Genomic DNA, 19,528 nt, shown 5'->3' with positions numbered 1-19,528 from the left:
TTTTTATATATATATATATATATATATATATATATATATATATATATATATATATATATATATATATATATATATGTCTCGATTATTCAAATACTTTTTAAAACTATTGGATAAGAGAATCTTTTAGACAGTGTAATTTTAGAAGGTAAATCCTACTATTTAAAGAATACTAAAAATGAATTTTGTTTATGAAATATTTAATCATAGTTAAATTTATGAAATTTCAAATAGTTTTTTTCCCTCTCTCTCTATATATAATTATTTTGCTTCCAAAAAATATACCACAAAATATTAGAATTTTTAAATTCTTTCTTTTACTCTATAAAATATGAATCTCAAATTAGTTCTTATTTCTTTTAAATTATGCAAATTGATCACTATACATTTAAAAGCACATTATTTCATATTCTTATTTTACTTTATTTTATTACTTGGTCATATATTTCATAAATTTTTCAAATTGATCCCTATCATTTTTCAAAAAAATTTACACCAATTCATAAAAAAATCAATTTTTTTAATATGGTTCCCTAAATTTTTTAAAAATTGCAAACTAGTCTGGACATTTTCATCATTTTTTGCAAATTGGCTCAACTTTTTAAAATTTCAAATTTGGATCACTTTTTTTTTTCTTCCAGAGTGACTAGATATTAATAAACATCCATTGTCGATGTAAATAATTTCACATTGACAATCAAACTACTAATTGTATAGTTGTTTTTTTTAAGACAATTACAAGATTAAAAATTCAATAGTTCTTATTAACTATTCATGTAAAATTGTTTTACACCAATACAATCTTTGTTCTCTACTTTTATCCCAAAACTTTTCAACTTCATCTATCTACAATTTCCAATTACCCCATCCCAACATACAAGCATATTTTCCAAACATTATATTGTAAGATTGTGTTAAGAGTGCCAGGCATAAAAGATAACAAATGTTTGTTCTCTACTTTTATCCCAAAACTTTTCAACTTCATCTATCTACAATTTCCAATTACCGCATCCAAACATACAAGCATATTTTCCAAACATTATATTGTAAGATTGTGTTAAGTGTGACAGGCATAAAAGATAACAAATGGTATACAATCCAATATCTACTCAAGTTCAGGCAATTTCATGTATACATCATAGGAATCATATGTGCACATTGCCTATTAGCACCATTTATGCACAAACAAATGTTGTGCATTCCTTTACAACTATATATGGAGAAGCTAGCATATAGATGTAAATTCAATGTTAGTATTCATTACTAGAATCAGCTAACTACAATGTACAAGAATGTCGAAGCCACAAATATCTATAATCGACTTCTCAAACTACATAGTCAATTATCATCAAATGTGAACCCAAAAATGCATATTTTGTAGGTGGAATATAAGATCGAGTGATAAATTATTTCAAGGGCTGGGTTGCGTTAAGAACCAGATTACCTTCAGGTCGCAGCAAGGAATCCATTAATATCACAATGACTTTTGAAAAGATAGCATGATATCAAAATCACTACTCAAAAAACAGGGGCACAAAGATCAATCAACTTTGCAATCTTTCATCAGATAGCAAGAATATTGGAAGAAAGCATAAGATGACTATTAATACGAATGTGTCAAACCACTTGAAACAAATTATAACTCAAGTAGTCAATACTCAATACTAAAGCACTCGATTCAAACAATAATCCATCAGACAACAATTCTGAGAAGGATTTTCTGACATGTTCATACCATAAACAAGCAAAGCAAAATAAATTTTTATATAGAAAAAGCAATCACTCGTCCTCTTGGCTGCGCAACCTAGCCAACTTGTTGGTGACAACAACATCCAATTGTGCTGCACGTTCAACAATCTCCTTTCTTTTCCTGGTTGACAGATTGTGTGCTATCTCAGCACAGTAGGTCCTGATGTTTTTTCATGTAAATAAACAAAGTTAGGATGTATCTACTAGCATAAGTACTTGTAAGACTGCTTGAGAGATCCTATGAAAATAACTTATGACATGTCCATAAGTTGTTTTAAGCTTATTTCTGTAACCTCTCCATGATAGCTTATGAAAAGTGAAAGCAACTAATAGCTTACATGAAAACAGTTTAAATTCACTTTCTCTAGTTATATACAAATAAACACTTACATGACAAGTGTTCGTACTAAAAATGCTTAATTTAATTGTTTATCCAAACAGAGCCTAAGGGGCAGTGAAAAATTGAGAAAAAAAATGCACACTATACTCAGATACCTGTTGTGCATCATCAGAAGTTCCAGATCTTTGACATTGTGAACAACAAACTTCTTGAATCCATTAGGAAGATAGTGGCGGGTCTTCTTGTCTGAACCGTAACCAATGTTTGGCATCAAAGTACATCCTTTGAACTTTCTCCTTACACGGGAATCAATACCCTTTGGCCTGCGCCAGCTTGGCTGCATACCAAAACAGTAATAAGGTCAAAATATTATAATCCGTGGAATCAATTTGCACAAAAGATTCAACCAGCATATACAGAGCAGCAAATAAAATGAAAGTCATAAATAATAGACGATAGGTATCAATAGTAGTATGTAGGAGCATCAGAAAACATGATTTTGTTTTCCAAAATGCAACAGAAAAATTGGTACACAGAAAAACATTATCACTGCACAAGTTAAATATAAAGCACTGACAAACATGGAAATTACACAATTTCCATTAGAAGAAGTAGATTATACTATAGGAATTGGCATAGTAAAGCTTCACCTTACCATATTTATCTGACATGATCAAGCACATTTTATGCTTGAATATACAATATACATTCAAATAGTTCAAAAGTTTTTAACTTTATAAAGCTCTATGAAAATTACTGGGAACAGAGCACTAACTTTAGTCCGATATCTGGATAATACATTATGTTAGCTTGAAAAATGGGCTAAAAGAGTATTAAGAAATGAAAAGCAATTCAACTTACCCTGAAAGAGTTACAACATTCAATCTACAAGTATTTGTCTATTTGAATTAATTTATTTGAGCTTATTTACTGATATAAGAACTTGCAAGGCTGTTTGAGTCAGAGAGCTTATGGAAACAACTTTAACATGTCCGTAAGTTGTTTTCAGGTATTTACATAAGCTCTCCATAGGTTATCTTTGGTTACATAAATAACTTATACATAAACACTTGCATGATAAGAACTTATACTATAAGCACTTGTATATACTGTTTATCTAAACATAGTGTATTTAGGAGTCTGTTTAAGAAAGCTCAAACATATCTTTGAGGTTTCTCCAACTGATTTCCAAACACGCTCTTAAGTCATTTGATAACATACCCAATAATTTACAAATACACAAATAGAAAAAAACACAAAGTGGAAATCTCTAACATATAAGCAACTAATCTTTTTTCCACATTACCTTAACAGAAACTTTCCTGTCACTTTGAGGTCTCTTGAAGTGCTTGACACGCTTCTTCACAATTTTCTTCGTTAGCAGAGGAACAGCCATCTTCTCTCTATAAAATACATATAAAATCCTAATCAACTACATAAAACAAAGGTATGATAAAAACACAAGAAACAAAAAAGTTGAGATCTAAATAGAAAACACCCTTATGACATTTAAAATTACTCGCTCTTGACTCAATTATAAGTAGAAGTAACAAATTGCACATAGATTGAGAATAGTGGTTACTTCCATTTTATTTTCTTGATGTATTCAAAATACTAATTATATTTCCTAAACTACCCCTTATTTTCATTTAATTCTGTAGGAAACTTATTACATTGAAGGATATTTTGAGAATAACAGCATTAAATAGTGTAAAGTTAGTTAATTTTGCTTATATTTTGGTCCACTAAATATGACTATTATTTGCTTATATTGAGTCTAGAGGAAGTATGATAATAAAAAATGAGAACACTAACTCCTGGACACACAAGATATCAGAAAAGCTAGAATAATGTTGAAATATCAGCAAATAAATAAAATAAATTGCTCAAATATTATTTCAGTTTTGCATAACTAAAACACACAAGGCTCTACCCTAGTTTTGTATAAAAATCAAGTAAGCGAAAAACCAAAACCCCAAACAAACGGCATTTTCAGAAATTAGTTTCATTTCAACATATGTCAGTATTTCACAAAATAAAAAAGGTAATCTAGAAAAATTAAAATCAAATCTTAAGTTCCATATTTCAGTTTAAAATTTCACATTTTTCTTCAACATGATTTTCTTATGATACACACATACAAAATTATCATATGCTATTTTTATTTGTGATTCAAAAGAGAAAAAAAAATAAAAATAAAATAAAATAAGGTTTAAGACAAGAGCATCATAAAAAGAAAAATTATCGCACTACATAATCAACCTCAAATAATAAAAGAATATATAAACAAATAGAAATGGCACTGATGTTGCATACCTGCTTGAATTGAAACGGTGTTCGTGAGATGTGAATAAGCAACGAGGCACTGAGGAGAAGTAAGGTATAGAATTGGTAATTTGGTATATATATGAATGGGTAATGATTCCCTGTTATTTCATCCGCCGTAAAACAAAATGGGCTTAATCTTAGCTGGCCCAGACTCATGGGCCACTTTGAGTTTTTTATTTTTGATTTTAAATAAAATGAGTGAAATTGGTTAAATGTAATTAAAAAAACTGAACATAAATACTAATCCAATTGGTGTTATTATGCGATTACATTTTTTTTTCTGACTGGTGTAAAAATGTGTGCACCAATGACCAATGCATTCAATGGATAAAAGTAGTTGAAATTGAATAAGGCGTAACTAGACGTAAAATAAGTTACACCAAAAAGATGTGTTACATTTACTATATAAGTAGAGATATAAAACGGTATACAACTGAAAATTAAGAATTTTCACCCAATGTCACTAATTAGGTGCATGTATAAAATTCATTTAAAACACTTACGAATAGACTTAAGTTGATTATCGGTTAAGTAATTATACGGTCTTAATCTCTTTTATAAATTTTAAATTAAATCCTAACACATACGAGATAATAAAGAAAACAAAAAAAAACAAAAAAAGTATTAGGTTAAAATACACTTTTAGTCTTTTAAGTTAATTCTATTTGTAACATTAGTCTCTAAGTTATAGTTTCTTTACACAAAACGTCATTTTTTTTTGTAATCCCGTTAAAAAATTTCATGTGACCATTAATTGGTGACATTTCATGTCTAATCAGCTAAATGTGTTTTTTTAATTAATTAATTTTTAAAAAGAAAAAAAAATAACAATATTAAAATTAGGGTTCTTCAACCCAAAAACCCAACCATCTTTATACCTTTATCATCTTATTTCTTTCTTTCCATTATCATTTTCCTCTCTTAAATTTTTATCTGTTTTTCTGCAAATTGTAATCTCAATTTCACTTTCTCACTAAACGGTGATTTTTAATTTTACTGTTTTCCCCAAATCACATATTTCAAACTGCTCTTGTTTTTTAATTTATCAAATTGTAAAATTAAGTTAAAATTTCATCATCAAAAGAACCATTTTACGTTTTTTCTCTTTAGTTTTTTGTATTTCAATTTTTTGTTAAGGAAATAACAATGGTTGGAGGTGGAAGCAAAATGGACGAGGTGTTGCGGCGTTTTACATGGAAGAAGATGAAGAATCAAACAAGAGGGGAAAGAAAATTGTTTATCCAATTCCAAATCTATGAAGCTGAAATATGAATCAAAGTATCATATTTTCTGGGCTACGATTCTATTGAATACATGAAGGAGATGATGGAGAAGAAGAACATTGTAAAGAAGGGTATGAAGATGATGAAGATAAATGTGTTTTTTGAATTGAAGAAGAGCCCTATTATGATATCTTAATTTTTTTTTTTCTAAATATTAATTAACTAAAAAGTATAGATTTTGCCGATAAGAATTTGCCATATCAAACATTTTAACGATTACATGACCTTTTTTTTTTTTTTAATTAGAATTACAAAAAGAAAACATTTGTGCAAACAAATCATAACTTAAAAACTAACGTTGCAAACAAAATAAAACTAAAGTATTAAATTGAGAGAAAGAAAAAAACTCAAAAGATTTAAATAGAATATGGGTTAAATTTAAATGACTAAAATTGTATTTTAGCAAAAATATTACTACTTTTTCAGTTTGACTTTAAAAAAACACGAGATTACATTTATTGGAGATATTTAATTCACATGATGGAGAAGATGAGTTTATGCACAAAATCAAGGAGGATTAAGGTTGATTGATGAGAAACTTGTGCTAAGAAGGAAAAGGAGAACTAGGGATAAAGAATTTTAGGGTTTTCAATTTTGCTTGTTGGGAAAATATCCATGGTAGTTGAAAATGAGTGATGGTGAGTCATGGTACAAAGTTTTAAAGTCTAAATATAAGGTGGAAAGAAGATAACTTTTTACTTCATTAGTGTAGTTTAACTACATATTAACCAATCTAGTGTAAGTATAATTCGCACATAACATCTGAAAGTTTATCTTTTTTTTTTTAGTAAGTCAACCCATTAAATTTGAAAGTTAACATTTTATTGTTTTTCATAAATTACAAAGAAGTCTCACATGTGAATGATGACTTCAAAGAAAGTTGTATACTAAGGTGAGACTTTAAACTTTTTCCACGAACTCTTGCTCTACATTTACGACTCAATAAACCTAACAAAATATTCTCCCATTGTGTAAGACTTTAGTTATATTTAATCATAAGTTGAAAGTCATAAACTACAAGTATGACTTAAACTTAATTTAGGACATACATGTTGAGTCTTGGGAGTGAGAGTGTGTGTTAAAAGTCCAACATTTAATGAGATAATGTTTGACAATGTATTTTGATAGTGATTCAGCAAGTATATTGAGTCGTTGCAAGTAATAATAAAATGATAAGACTGAGTCTCGAACTCAAGGATTGCGTTATATTATCAAATGATATTTAATTATTAAATTTGAACAAAAAATTTCTCAATTGATTGAATTATTGTCAAACTAACAAGAGTAATAATATATAACTATTATGATGAGAAAAGTGCAAGGAATAAGTTTCACTTTGAATTCATCCTTAGTTTCTAGTTTGATCCTAATAACCGAATTTATTTATTGAATTATTATCGAATTCTCTTTACTATTTTTGCTCTAATTTCTTAGTGAGAAAACCTTTAACAAAGTAACATATAATTCCTTAGTGAATTTAAGATTATAATTAAGCTTAAATTTTCACGAATTTCCATACTGATCTATTATCTTTGCAAATATCTCAATTGGTTTCACATGTCTCCACTATTCTTATGTTACAAAGTCATGAACTTCTCATCTCAAGCATTTGTAAAATCCTTTTCTTTTTCAAAATACGAATCGTAAAATAGTTTAAAGGTGATCAAACAATAATAAACATTAAGCACATAGATGAGAAAAATAATTCAATAAACTCATTCAAATAATCATAAATAAAGTCACATATTCAAGGGTTTCATCAAGTTCTAATCATCCCTAACAAAGAGAGTTTAGTTACTCATAACAAAAGAATAAAAGATACAAATTAAATAAGACTTACAAGAATTATTCATGAATGGTCCTTGATAAAACTCATTCAATGATGTTAGAACCAATATGTTTATAGTTTCTTTGCTATGACACAAGTCTCTATACTTAAAAATAGCTAAAAAGGTCCATAAAATGTGAAAATTTCATTTTTATATATTTTACAGCGTGTCATGCGCTCTAGTGCTCTTGGGACAAAAAAAATCGTTAAAAACTGCATAAATGTGCTATAGGCTAGGAATTTGCACTCCAAAGTACATTACTTGAGGTCTGAATTCTACTGCTGTTATCACCTCTTTTGATTTTGAATGTAGTTTTTGTATATTCATGAAAGTTGTAAATATGTATGTTAAATTTAATTTGCAACAACTTTGACTCTATTTGGACATCCACAACTCTAGATATGGTTGAAATACTCTACACATGTCATGTTAATTTCTCACCAAAATTCATTATTGCTCTAAAACAACCTAACAACTTAAAACTACGAAAAAATATTTACTTAATCGAGGAAATAAAAACATAAACACGACATTATACTAAAGAACTAAAATGACCAAACAATATTAAATGACTCCTAAAGTTAACTAATGACTAAAGATAAATAAGATAATTAATGATTAAAAATAAAGAAAAACATGCGTAGAATGATCATGTTTATAAGTGGGTAGTCCTCACTTTACAAGTCAATTTTGTATGAATTGATTTAGACTTAATCCAAATTATAAGACTTGTAATGGTCTTTTTCACTAAATTCGTTAACATTATCTCTAATTTCAACATCGTCAAAAAGGTTTTTTGATGACAAATGATAAATAACAAAATAATTAACAATTATTTCAACAATAGTTCATAATTTATGAAAATGGAAATAAATACTCAAAACTAAGGATAAGGGTTTTAGACTTTTAGTGGGTTTCAAATGAATTGATTTTATGACGCGTTAGCTCGAAAGGTGGGGTAATGGGAAACATTGTTTATAGTTTGGTCTGATCCTTGAATTGACGAAGAACCATTAAAAGTCTACTTCAGTAGGATATTTGAATTTTCAAATATTAAGACTCCATTCATATAATAATTATTCAAATTAACTCACTTGAAAAAAAAAAATACTCTACAAAAAATATCAATAAGTTATATTATTTTTGAAATTTTAAAATTTTGTTCACAATAATACTAATATATATTAAAGTCTATATATCCCGCTCAACGTGCGAGTCATATTCTAATTATTATTATTATTATTATTCTTATTTTTTTTTCTTCATGTATTAACAATATATTGTCGAAAGCATGGATTAATTTTTTACATGATCTAATGGTTCTTCTTTTCAACGTCGACACACCATCCTGTCGTGTTTCTCCCTCTCTGTTTTTGTTTTGAGATCTAAATAAGCATATAATAAAAGAAACACACACACACAAATATATATATATATATATATATATATATATATATATATATTGGCAACGATATAAATCATCATCATCATCATCATCGAAACAATATGTGATTCAATTAATTTAGTTTTATTACACCACCCGATCATTAAAAATTTATTAAACTAGAAATTGATAGCAACTTTAGCATTGAAAATCTTTTTGTATTAACTGGTTCTTCTTCTCCAAGTACGGCTGCTCTTCTGCTTTTAAATTGTAGCCTGTTTTGGGTTATATTTATATATATATATATATATATATATATACTAGTTTGTGTGTAATTTCTTTATAATCATATTATATTTTATATTAATTCTTGTGTTTGTTTCCAATGTGACATTTAATTTATTAAATAGTTTATTGATAAACTTATAGTATTTCTAAATGATACTACATATTGCTGCTAAAAAATCTTAGGCAACCAATTCTACACACGATACTTCTACTCACTCACTTTGTGTAGATAGATAGATGGATATTAACAAAATGGTATTTATTTACCTGTCTTGCTAATCTATCTTATTGACACATTTATTCAGTCTACATATGCAAGACTACTTCTCCGATGCAATTGCACCTATAATGTGCCTTCTTTTGGAAGACAATGGATTGATTCATTTACTTGCTCTCTTTTCATTTGCTGACTTTCAAGCGTTGTTAGAGCCAAACGGTTTGTAGTCTCTTTATTTTTTTGGAGTACAATGCAAGCTTTACTAGCAAAATATACTGTCATACTTGAAAATCCTAATATTCCAAGAAACACATTGGTATGTTTTTTTTACCTGAAGGAATTCATTAATGGTAAGTGATTAAAAATTATATAATCTAGTTTATTAATTGTGATTCCCTCACTCTTTCTTGTCCAACGTCTTGGCTTTGCTTCAATTTTTATTAAGAAAACTCTCACAATATAATTATTCATAAATTTGTCTCTAAGATGAAAAAATTTAATCGACAAATTTGTCAACGGAAAGATGAAATTAATACATTCAATTATAGTGTCACATCAAAATATTTAATGATAAAATTTTATAGAGAAATTATTTTGATTGATATTTTATAATTTCAGGTATGTATTTCTCAATTTACAAAATTTAAGAATTACTTCGACCGACTTTTACAATTTCAAAGATTAATTTATCTATTGGCATTTATAATTTGACAGGCGTTTATAATTTTATGTAAAGTTTAACTGGGTCAAATTCCCCGCAGTAGAACTTGCAATGAGCACTTTCAAGAGTGGCTAACTCAATAACAATAACGATCTACCTATTTCATTTGGTCACTATTTGTTGAAAATAAGAAAAACAATAAGAATACCACAATAGTAAATGACAATGATATCTAAAACACTCACTAGATTATCTAAAACATAATAAGTTGAGAAATTAAACAAAAATTCGGAGACAATAATTCTGAAGAAATCACTTTGCTTTCAGGGATTTGAGTTTACTCATCTAGGAAATGAAACAAGATACATCTTTCAACTAAAAAAAACATAACAGATGTATGTACGGTCTTGACACGTTGACACCATTGATAATTTGAAAAAATGAATTAATTAGATGAAACTATTTTCTTTTTTATTGAAATTTTTCATGTACCTAAAATTTGGTGGTGTACTTCTTTAATTTTTAGTCATTATTGTCTTTTTTTTTATATATATTTTTATCCTATGATAGTTAAACATTTTATTTTTCTCTATATGTTTAGTTAAACATTTGTAATTCTTCGTGCTTCTCTCTATAGTACTTAAACGATTCTCTTAGTGTTTTCATCTTAAGGTGTTTAAAGTTTGTTAGTAAAATTTGGCATTTGAAGACTCGATATTAGAATTCATGATTTTATATGAAGTGAATATCATAGAGACACTAGAAGTTTTTAAAGTTAACACAATATAGATAGAAGACTTCGACGAGAGTTATGCATCTCGACGGCTACCACCTTTTACATTAAATTTCTTGTTTAACCTATGTGATTACAACTTGTATTTTTTTTTTGTTGTAATTTCCTTTATTAGTTACAATGTACTTTTTTTTTATTGTATTGTTAGATTTATTTATATATGATTTAAGGTTGGTAGAAGTTAGTTATCGTTAAAAAAATAGTAGATATGTAATTTATTTTAAGAACATTATATAAAAATAAATCATACACTAATTGTATCATAATTATTCATACTACTATTTTAAATTTTATATTTTTCTTTAATTATTTGTCTTATTCTTGAACTCAATCTTTATTTTGGTTTCTTTTTTTTCCTTTTGCAAAAAATTATAAGGGAGGTTATAGGCAAATTAAGACAATAAATTTGATCTCTGCATCACATAAATAATTAACTATAAACTTATTTAATCTTTATATATATATATACACACAAAAAAATGTCCAAGAAAAGGAAAATAACTTTTTGATGAAAATACTAATAGAGGACAAGAAAATATAATTATTTTATTTAATTTTATTGATGTAATTATTGTATATATGAGATTGGGTTTTATTTAAACATAATGATTAATGTAAAAATATATAAGAGCTTTGAAGTTTTATGGATGGAAATCACACAAAGCCGGACAACAACATGGGCGACAACAACATCGGGTCTATGACAAATAATTGGCTCGCAATCTCAAAAACATGTGCAACAAGGTGGCAAATCTTGAGTTTTTAAGTCTTGAGTATTGCCAATCAAAGCACCTGCAACAACAATGAGTAAAAACAACTTTAGCAGCATTTTTGAAAACGGGCCATTACAACTAAGTTTGGTTTAGAAATGGACACAAAGGATATATCTTATAGTTTGTCATGTATTAAGGCAATGTGTACTAATAGGTGAAGACGTAATACTATAAAATATTATTTTTAATAATATTTATTTACATGTGAATATATGATTTAATTGGTATTTTTTAGTAATATTTATAATGCGCAAACCTTATTAGTATTTGTTTATGAATTTAATTTATATATATTGTCAGTCTAAACTAATTACAACTTTTAGATCATTAGAGATATTTATTTTTATCAAAATTATCTCTGAAGCAATTCATATAAATGATCGTGATGGACTCACATCGTAATATTTATTTTTTTACATTATAGTACATTACACTTAAACTTTTTGTCCATTATATTAGATATTTTATTCAAACTATTGAATGACTTTTAAAACCTAATTATTTTATTTGACTAGATTTTTTAAGAATAAATTTTCAATCTTTGTTAATTTCATCTACTACATATTTATCTATATATGTGAATATATTATTTTAAATGTTATATTTATAGTTATAAAATATAATTTATAAGATATATTTATTCATTAATAAGAATTTAAAAATAATTTTATAACATATTTAAAAAATTTAGTGTCACTTTAATTAAAAATAATTTCATCTTCCACCAAATAAAAAAATTATAAAATATAGTATCTTTAGTATTTTTTACAAAATCTTAAGGCTCACAAAATATACCTAATATGCTTACTTAAATATTTAATTACCAATATTTAAAACATATAAAATTAACATAAGCAATATGACAAACATTGAAATTATTGAATATAATATATAAAAAAATAAAAATATATTATATATTGTGATTAGTTCACAATAAGACTACCACATATTATATATTGTGATTATTTATTTAATTTTTTTCGTGTCAAAGTCTGTACTTAAGCATTACAAACGTAGTTTTAGTGGATTTGTTGCAGAGTTAGTTGAGGAAGAAGCGAATGGCAGGTGATTTTAGAATTTATTTTTATCTATTGACCTATCTTTTCTACTTATATATTTTTATATTTGTTAACTTTAAAAATTGTGATATATGTAGCGCATGTTGGGGCCATGTCTATCTTTCCAAATGAAAAAAGAAAACTCCCTGCAACAAAATCATGGGATTTTATTGCCTTTCTACAATATGTGGAGATAACATATTCTGAAAATGACATTATATTTGTAGTACTTGATTTTGGAATTTGACCAGAATCTAATAGGTTTAATGATAAAGAATTGAGCTCACCGCCTTAGAAATGGAAGGGAACATGTCTAACTGTTGATACGACTACTTAGATACAAATTTCTAAATTGCAATAAGGTTTAATCACTACAATAAGTGAATCTTAGTTGTTGGATGAAGATCTAATGACTCATATTTTACCATAATCAAGATGATTTAAAGTATAAATTAAAGTATCACTTATCTAATCTTCGTTCTACAACCTAAATTATAGAAATAGAGTAGTCAATTAGAATTTAGTTAACAAAAAAATATCAGTAATGTTTTACAATAATCTTTGTTCTATGACTCATATTTTACAATAAGAGTATCAATTATGTTTTTTTTTCTTTCTTTTTTTACAAAATTATTAAAAAGAAGTTAGCTTTTCATTCATTTTGCTATTTTTAAAAAATTAAAATCCACAAAAGCACACTAACTTATAAATTTGGAAAAATAATTAACCTTTAAATCTTAGCTATTGATCTACAACATGCAATAAAGTAGTGGGACCATGATTTTCAAAAAGAAACTTTGTTGAATTCAGTTTCCATGAATGGGTATCAAGTATGAATTGGAGTTTACTCATACGAATCAAAATGTGTAAATATATTGTTCATTGGATTAACCTTTAAAATTTACAAAACTAATAAACAAGGGTGATAAAGATGTGGGCCACCATAGGAGAGTATAAAGCAATATACAACTAATAGACAAGGGTGATAAAGATTTTATCAAAGAAAGGAAATTGATAAAGACATAGGAAAGAGGTAGAAAAAATTAATGTAATGTTATAATTTTTTTTAAATTTATAATTAATTAAAGTCTTATCTTTAATAACTGTTTTAAAGATATTACAATTTTATTCTTTGAGTTATAAAATTAAGTTCTTATCTTTAATAAAAAAATTAAACTCTTATTTATGAAATAACACTTTAAATATTAGTAATTAATTAATTAATTAACCAATTCTCAAATACAAATCTACAACTTAACAACAAATATATAGAAAAGCTAAAGTATTAACTTTAACAGAAAATCACAAACTAGAAGACATATCAAGTGAGCAAATGAGCAAATACTCAATTCTGTAATGGGGAAGTAATTTAAAAGCTAATTAATAACAATGAGATAGTTCTAAAGGGGAAATTTATAATGAGATTTAAGGGTAAATATCAAAATATTTTGGAAAAGTGTCCCACAATATTTTGCACTTTATTATAGGTAGGTTAATTTTTCTAGTCCCCCACCCCACCCTAAGCTGGTTTGCAAGGAAGTATGGAAAGCTAAAGATGCAATGCATACATCAAACGAATTTTTTCCATTGTTGAGAGAGGTTAAAGTAAGGAAAACATAATGAAATGAAGAAAAAGGCAAAGGAGATTGATATACATGGATCAATTATGAGAGTGATATAAATCAAAGAGAAAAAGCATTTCAAAAAGCTAACATGCATGCATTTAAAAAGACAAGATTCTCAACCTTAATAGTAAATAATGTACTCACACTTTAATCTCATGCAAGGAGGAGGAAGGCACTTAAAGCAAAAGCATTCATTGGTGGCACCACTCACTAACTTATATGCATTGCTTTGAAATGCATACACATCAGCATCTCATACAAAAAGCCTTAATATTTCCATTGTTAAGAAATTGAGCTTCCACCATTTCTTAATAGCACAATGGTAAAGATACCTAACCAAATGAAGTAAAAGTTGGTTTCATTTCATACATGAATGGATGATGACAATGCTAAAGCAAAAGAAAACACTAATTGAAAAAGCACGGGTAGATAATAAGATTCTAACTTTACACTTAATACCAAAACAATGAAAACACCCTCACACAATTGGATGCATCTTCTTGCTCTATAAATACACAAACTTCACTTCACAATTATCATAACTCCACTTCTCTAAACTTCACTTCGCATGCATGATATTGATAGTAATAGCTCACTCACCTTCTTCCTCTATATCATATACATATGCTTAATTTGCTCTATACATCACTTTTCCATAGATATACCTACACATTTCTTCCTCCATATTTATATAACTTTTCATGTACTCCATCAATCTACGAGTCTCAAAAAATATTTTCATTAAAATATAATATATTAAGACCAAACACTCCACCACTTTCATAAAAAAATCCATGACATATCCATCTCTTCTAGTTCCATCTACACTAAAAACCTCTTGCTACATATATAAATCTTTCACTCAACTATGCTATATAATTTATGTTGAGAGCTGTAGATTCAGAAGATTTTTGAAGGATTGTTCAATGTTTTCTGCTACTTTGAGGTCAATATAATTTACATAGTATATCCTAAGCTAATATAAAAAAAAAATATTGCGTTTGACTTGTTGCAGCAAAGCAAATGAGTCCCACACATAACCATGATGCAAAATTTGCTTATGGAGCTGGTCAAATTGACCCTGTTAAAGCTATGAATCCTGGCTTGGTATATGATGCCATTGAAATAGACTACATAATATTTTTATGTCGACAGAGCTTCAACCAGTCAATTTTACAGCTAATCACAAAGGATGACATCGGTCGCTACGACACAGTAAATGCATCAATAAGGGGTTTGAATTACCCATCCTTTGCTCTCAAGACTCCACGTCCCAAACATCATCTAAGTGGAAGCTTTAAAAGGACTGTTACAAATGTTGGATTACCGACGTCGATTTATAGAGCAATTGTGACAGTACCTAAAGGACTAACTGTTTCAGTGAACCTGAGTGTTTTGTCATTCACTTCGTTGGGAGAAAAGAAAACATATATTCTCACCATAGACGGAAAACTAAAGAGGTCTATTAGTTCAGCTTCTTTAGTTTGGGATGATGAAAATTTTCAAGTGAGGAGCCCAATTATTATTTTTGATGAACGAGCAGAGAAAGGCGGGGGTACAAATTTATACTGTATAAATTTCATTTATATTGTAATTTTTAATTTATTATTTTATATTATTATTGAATAAATTGTATTCTTTTTTCAAAAGAAATATTGTACACTTGTTAAAAAAAATAAAATTTCATATTGTTCTTTGAATCATGATCTGGCTTATAATATTTCATTAGGCTCACATATAATATTGTAAACAGAACCACAAAATATAGACTACAAACAAAATAAATTATTAAAAGAGTGTAAGTTTTGGTAACACTTAATTGCACACAACTATTCTTGTCAAAAAGATGAAACACATTGACACAAAACTAGAATTTATGAGAGAGAAGGCCATATCCTTTTAATGTATTTTTGTGATGATTGAGTTGTGCATATTAGGCCTATATCCTGTTTTGGACTCTGTTTCTTGGTTTAAAAACAAAAATTGTGGTTAATATTTTGTTGTTGGTTCTATAATCCGATTGAAATTGAACATAGTGAGAAGAAGATGGAAGCACAGGTGGTTGGCTTGATTTGAAGGAAGCTATTTCTTTAAGTTTTGTTAGTGCATATTAAGTGTCTAGTTGGGTACATCCTAAAGAGTATTTAACGAATTTGTAATTATAAATAATTAGTTTACACCAATTAAAAAAAAAAATGAAATAGTGAAAAAATTTAGAGACGTAAAATGAAAAATCCGTTTATATATAATTTTGTTGCCAAGTGTCATGGTATAAAATTGTGACCAAACAAATATGGTTTGTCTCTAGTTTGTATTATTATTTCGAATTTTTCTAGTAAGATAATTAATTATTTGGTCCCGTACAATATGTTTTTAGAAATCACTAAAATTTCACGCTAATGCTTCAGCTTCATTTCAAAAAGTCATCTATTACCAATTCACGCTAAACCTATTATCAGTGATTTAAGACCAATTTGTATTCGAAATCACTATTTTTTATCATATACTTTTTATATAAAAGATGAATAATTTGCACACATAATTAATTTTTTACTTGTGTTTTTTTTTTTATACTTTAAAAGGGGTGATTTCAACAATGTAGCGAAGGAAAAGAGGAAATTAGAGCTACCGAAATCTCAGGCATCCCAAATTTCAACACTAAGTTCAAAGCCTACATTGACTCCAACTAAAATATTGGTAACAACAAAGTTGCTGATAGACCTTTTGATATGATCCTCTTTGTCATAAATAACTTTTAAAATCGTTCTAGGTTGAAAACATACATATTGTAGCCAAAATCATGTTTTGTTGGAGAACGGGATAACCAAAGCTATGAAACTCAGAATCAGACGATTCTAAAACGAGGTGAAAGAAGACGTTATGAAACACAAGTTAGGTTGTTTAATCACCGAAGACGACTATGTAAAACACCAGATATGGGAGCAGGTTATTGAACATGAAAATTGGTAACATTTGTCTATTAGAGTTTGATGTAAAGGAAACTGGAAATTATAATTCAGATAATGAACCAAAAACGGAATGACGTCACAATCTAAGGATTGATAAGCCGAAAAGAACGCCATAAAAATTAACAACCTTGATAAATTCAAAAAGAATTCTTTCAAGAACTCTAGAGAGAAAAGTTTCACAAATAACAATATGTTCAAAATCTCTTTTGCATAAGCTTGGGGTTTGTCTTTTATAGTGGCATCATCTTACAAGTTGTCTAAATTTGGCTCAACTCATATTTTTACAATTAGACACAAATATTCTTACTAATTCAATCTATTACTTTAATTAAAATTAATATTAAAATTTGATAACATATAGATGCAATCTTCATTCCTTAACTTCTTCAATTTGAATTAAGTTACTATCTTATGCTTCAATTCTTCATGAGTTGGACTTGCTTCAAATAAAGTGACAATCAAGTTATTTAGAGCATCATTTACCTTCTTTGCTTCCTTCCTTGCTCTTGACATTGGAGTTCCAAAAAATTTGAATATCCTCTATGCTTCCTTCTTTGGTTATGTTTTCTATGTCCTTAACATTCTCTCGTTCTAGAAGAACTTTGACCACGAATTTAAGCTCCATTATACCATACATGAAAGAAGGAATCTAAATAAACCACAAAGCTCGTCATACCCACTGGGGTCAAATGAAAATTTGGAAAAGTCACTAAATGTGATAAGTAGGTGAAACATATTTCTATCTTGAACAATTAACATCTTATTACATTTATAGTAAAGATAAGAAATTCTAAAGATGAGGATAAAGTTATACCTTTTGAAGTTGATATTTATGATCAAATTTACCTTTATTTGATTGAAATTTGTGGCAAACAATATGTTACTTTGTATTTACAAAGGCTTCAAAGCAAGTTGAGTCTCATGGACATTCTCTTCATAAAAAATAAATAAAAAATGGTGACTCAATAATTTTCTTGCAAGCATCCTTTGACGAATCACCTTTAAGCACTAACATTGCTTCATTCACCTCACTCTCTTGTTTAAAGAGACTTTCAATTTTACCATCATATTTCTATTTGCTTTCAAAGTCAATGTATTGATGACATTTCTCATTTAGAGATACTTCTTCAAACACTTGCACAAAAGAATTATCAAAGTTAGACAAATAGTTGGAGTCAATTTCTTGTCCTTTTGTCTCTCAAATGTTTCTCCTCTTCTTCTTTCTTTTCTTTAATTTTCACGTTCGTTTTCAAGATTAACTTATTTTTTTCTTCTAACATCCTCCAATGAGAGTAAGCCCATAAATATAAATTAAACACTTATGTAACTTCAGCCGATAATGGTTGTAAATCCTTAATGCCTTGTGTTTTTCAAGTTGGATGTTGAGAAGACTTAACTTGGAAAGTTAAGTGGTTGTAATTTGGTTTGAATTACTAGATTAAATCCTTCTGAGTGAAAGGACTAAACATACCTACCGTATTTGTAGTGAATCAGAATAAATTACTATGTTATCCCTCTTTCCTCTTTTTACTACCTCTATTTTGTACTTGTTTTATTTTCACCAATTGGTAGTTAAAAAATTTCTTAAAAATCAAATACACAATTTAAACCCATTTTTTTTGTGTATTTTCTACCTATAGATATATATAATAAAATATTGTTACAAATCAACCATTTGTATTTGTAACAATATACATTAATGCATTATTTAATATAGATGGAAATAGAATCATGGACTAAATGCCTTATTGCAAATACAAGGATTTTATTTTTTATGAAGTATTTATAATTTTAAAACTAATGCATTAAATGATAAATGTATGAGATAGAAGGATCATTGTGAGAATCCCACGTGGAGGAAAAACGTGATATAAAGAGTCTCTATTAATCTTTAGAAGGATCAATGTGCCACTAGACTAATTAAAGAAAATATTATAAACTCATACCATCAAAGCAAAGTCTTGAAAAAGGTGGATTGAACATACCATATGCTTCGGTTAACAAATATTTTTCAACTATCAATTTTGTTAGATTAAGAAATTGAATCCATTACCTCTTTCTCACTCAAACTCTTCCAAATGGTTTCCAACTTTGATTAACAATTATTATTACTCTTTATAAAAAAATTATTTTTAATTATATTTTACGAACCACCTACCAGAAATAAATTAAATGATTAAGACAACATCAAGTTGCTCTAGTGTTCACTTTATTCAATTAAAAAAAATATGCAT

General features: G+C 27.6%; 2 protein-coding genes across 2 annotated transcripts; one reads left to right on the top strand and one right to left on the bottom strand.

Annotated features, from left to right (window-relative positions):
- Positions 1-1,576: 1,576 nt before the first annotated feature.
- LOC101501666 (large ribosomal subunit protein eL32z-like) lies at positions 1,577-4,541 on the bottom strand. The gene is made up of 4 exons (XM_004492200.4): positions 4,403-4,541; positions 3,393-3,489; positions 2,242-2,423; positions 1,577-1,906 (listed from the first exon to the last, which is right to left on the bottom strand). The coding sequence occupies exons 2-4, from the start codon at positions 3,480-3,482 to the stop codon at positions 1,777-1,779; spliced, it is 402 nt and encodes a 133-aa protein (XP_004492257.1). The 5' UTR covers positions 3,483-3,489; positions 4,403-4,541; the 3' UTR covers positions 1,577-1,776.
- A 10,305-nt stretch (positions 4,542-14,846) lies between these two features.
- On the top strand, positions 14,847-16,025 carry LOC101513452 (cucumisin-like). The gene has a single exon (XM_027332419.2). It carries the CDS (start codon positions 15,349-15,351, stop codon positions 15,952-15,954), a length of 606 nt encoding a protein of 201 aa, XP_027188220.1. The 5' UTR covers positions 14,847-15,348; the 3' UTR covers positions 15,955-16,025.
- The last annotated feature ends 3,503 nt before the right edge of the window (positions 16,026-19,528 follow it).

The sequence above is a fragment of the Cicer arietinum genome, chromosome 3, assembly GCF_000331145.2.
Source record: "Cicer arietinum cultivar CDC Frontier isolate Library 1 chromosome 3, Cicar.CDCFrontier_v2.0, whole genome shotgun sequence".
NCBI classification, from domain to species: Eukaryota; Viridiplantae; Streptophyta; class Magnoliopsida; order Fabales; family Fabaceae; genus Cicer; species Cicer arietinum.
Note: the sequence above shows the minus strand (reverse complement) of the source record. Positions and strands in the feature narration are given on the sequence as shown.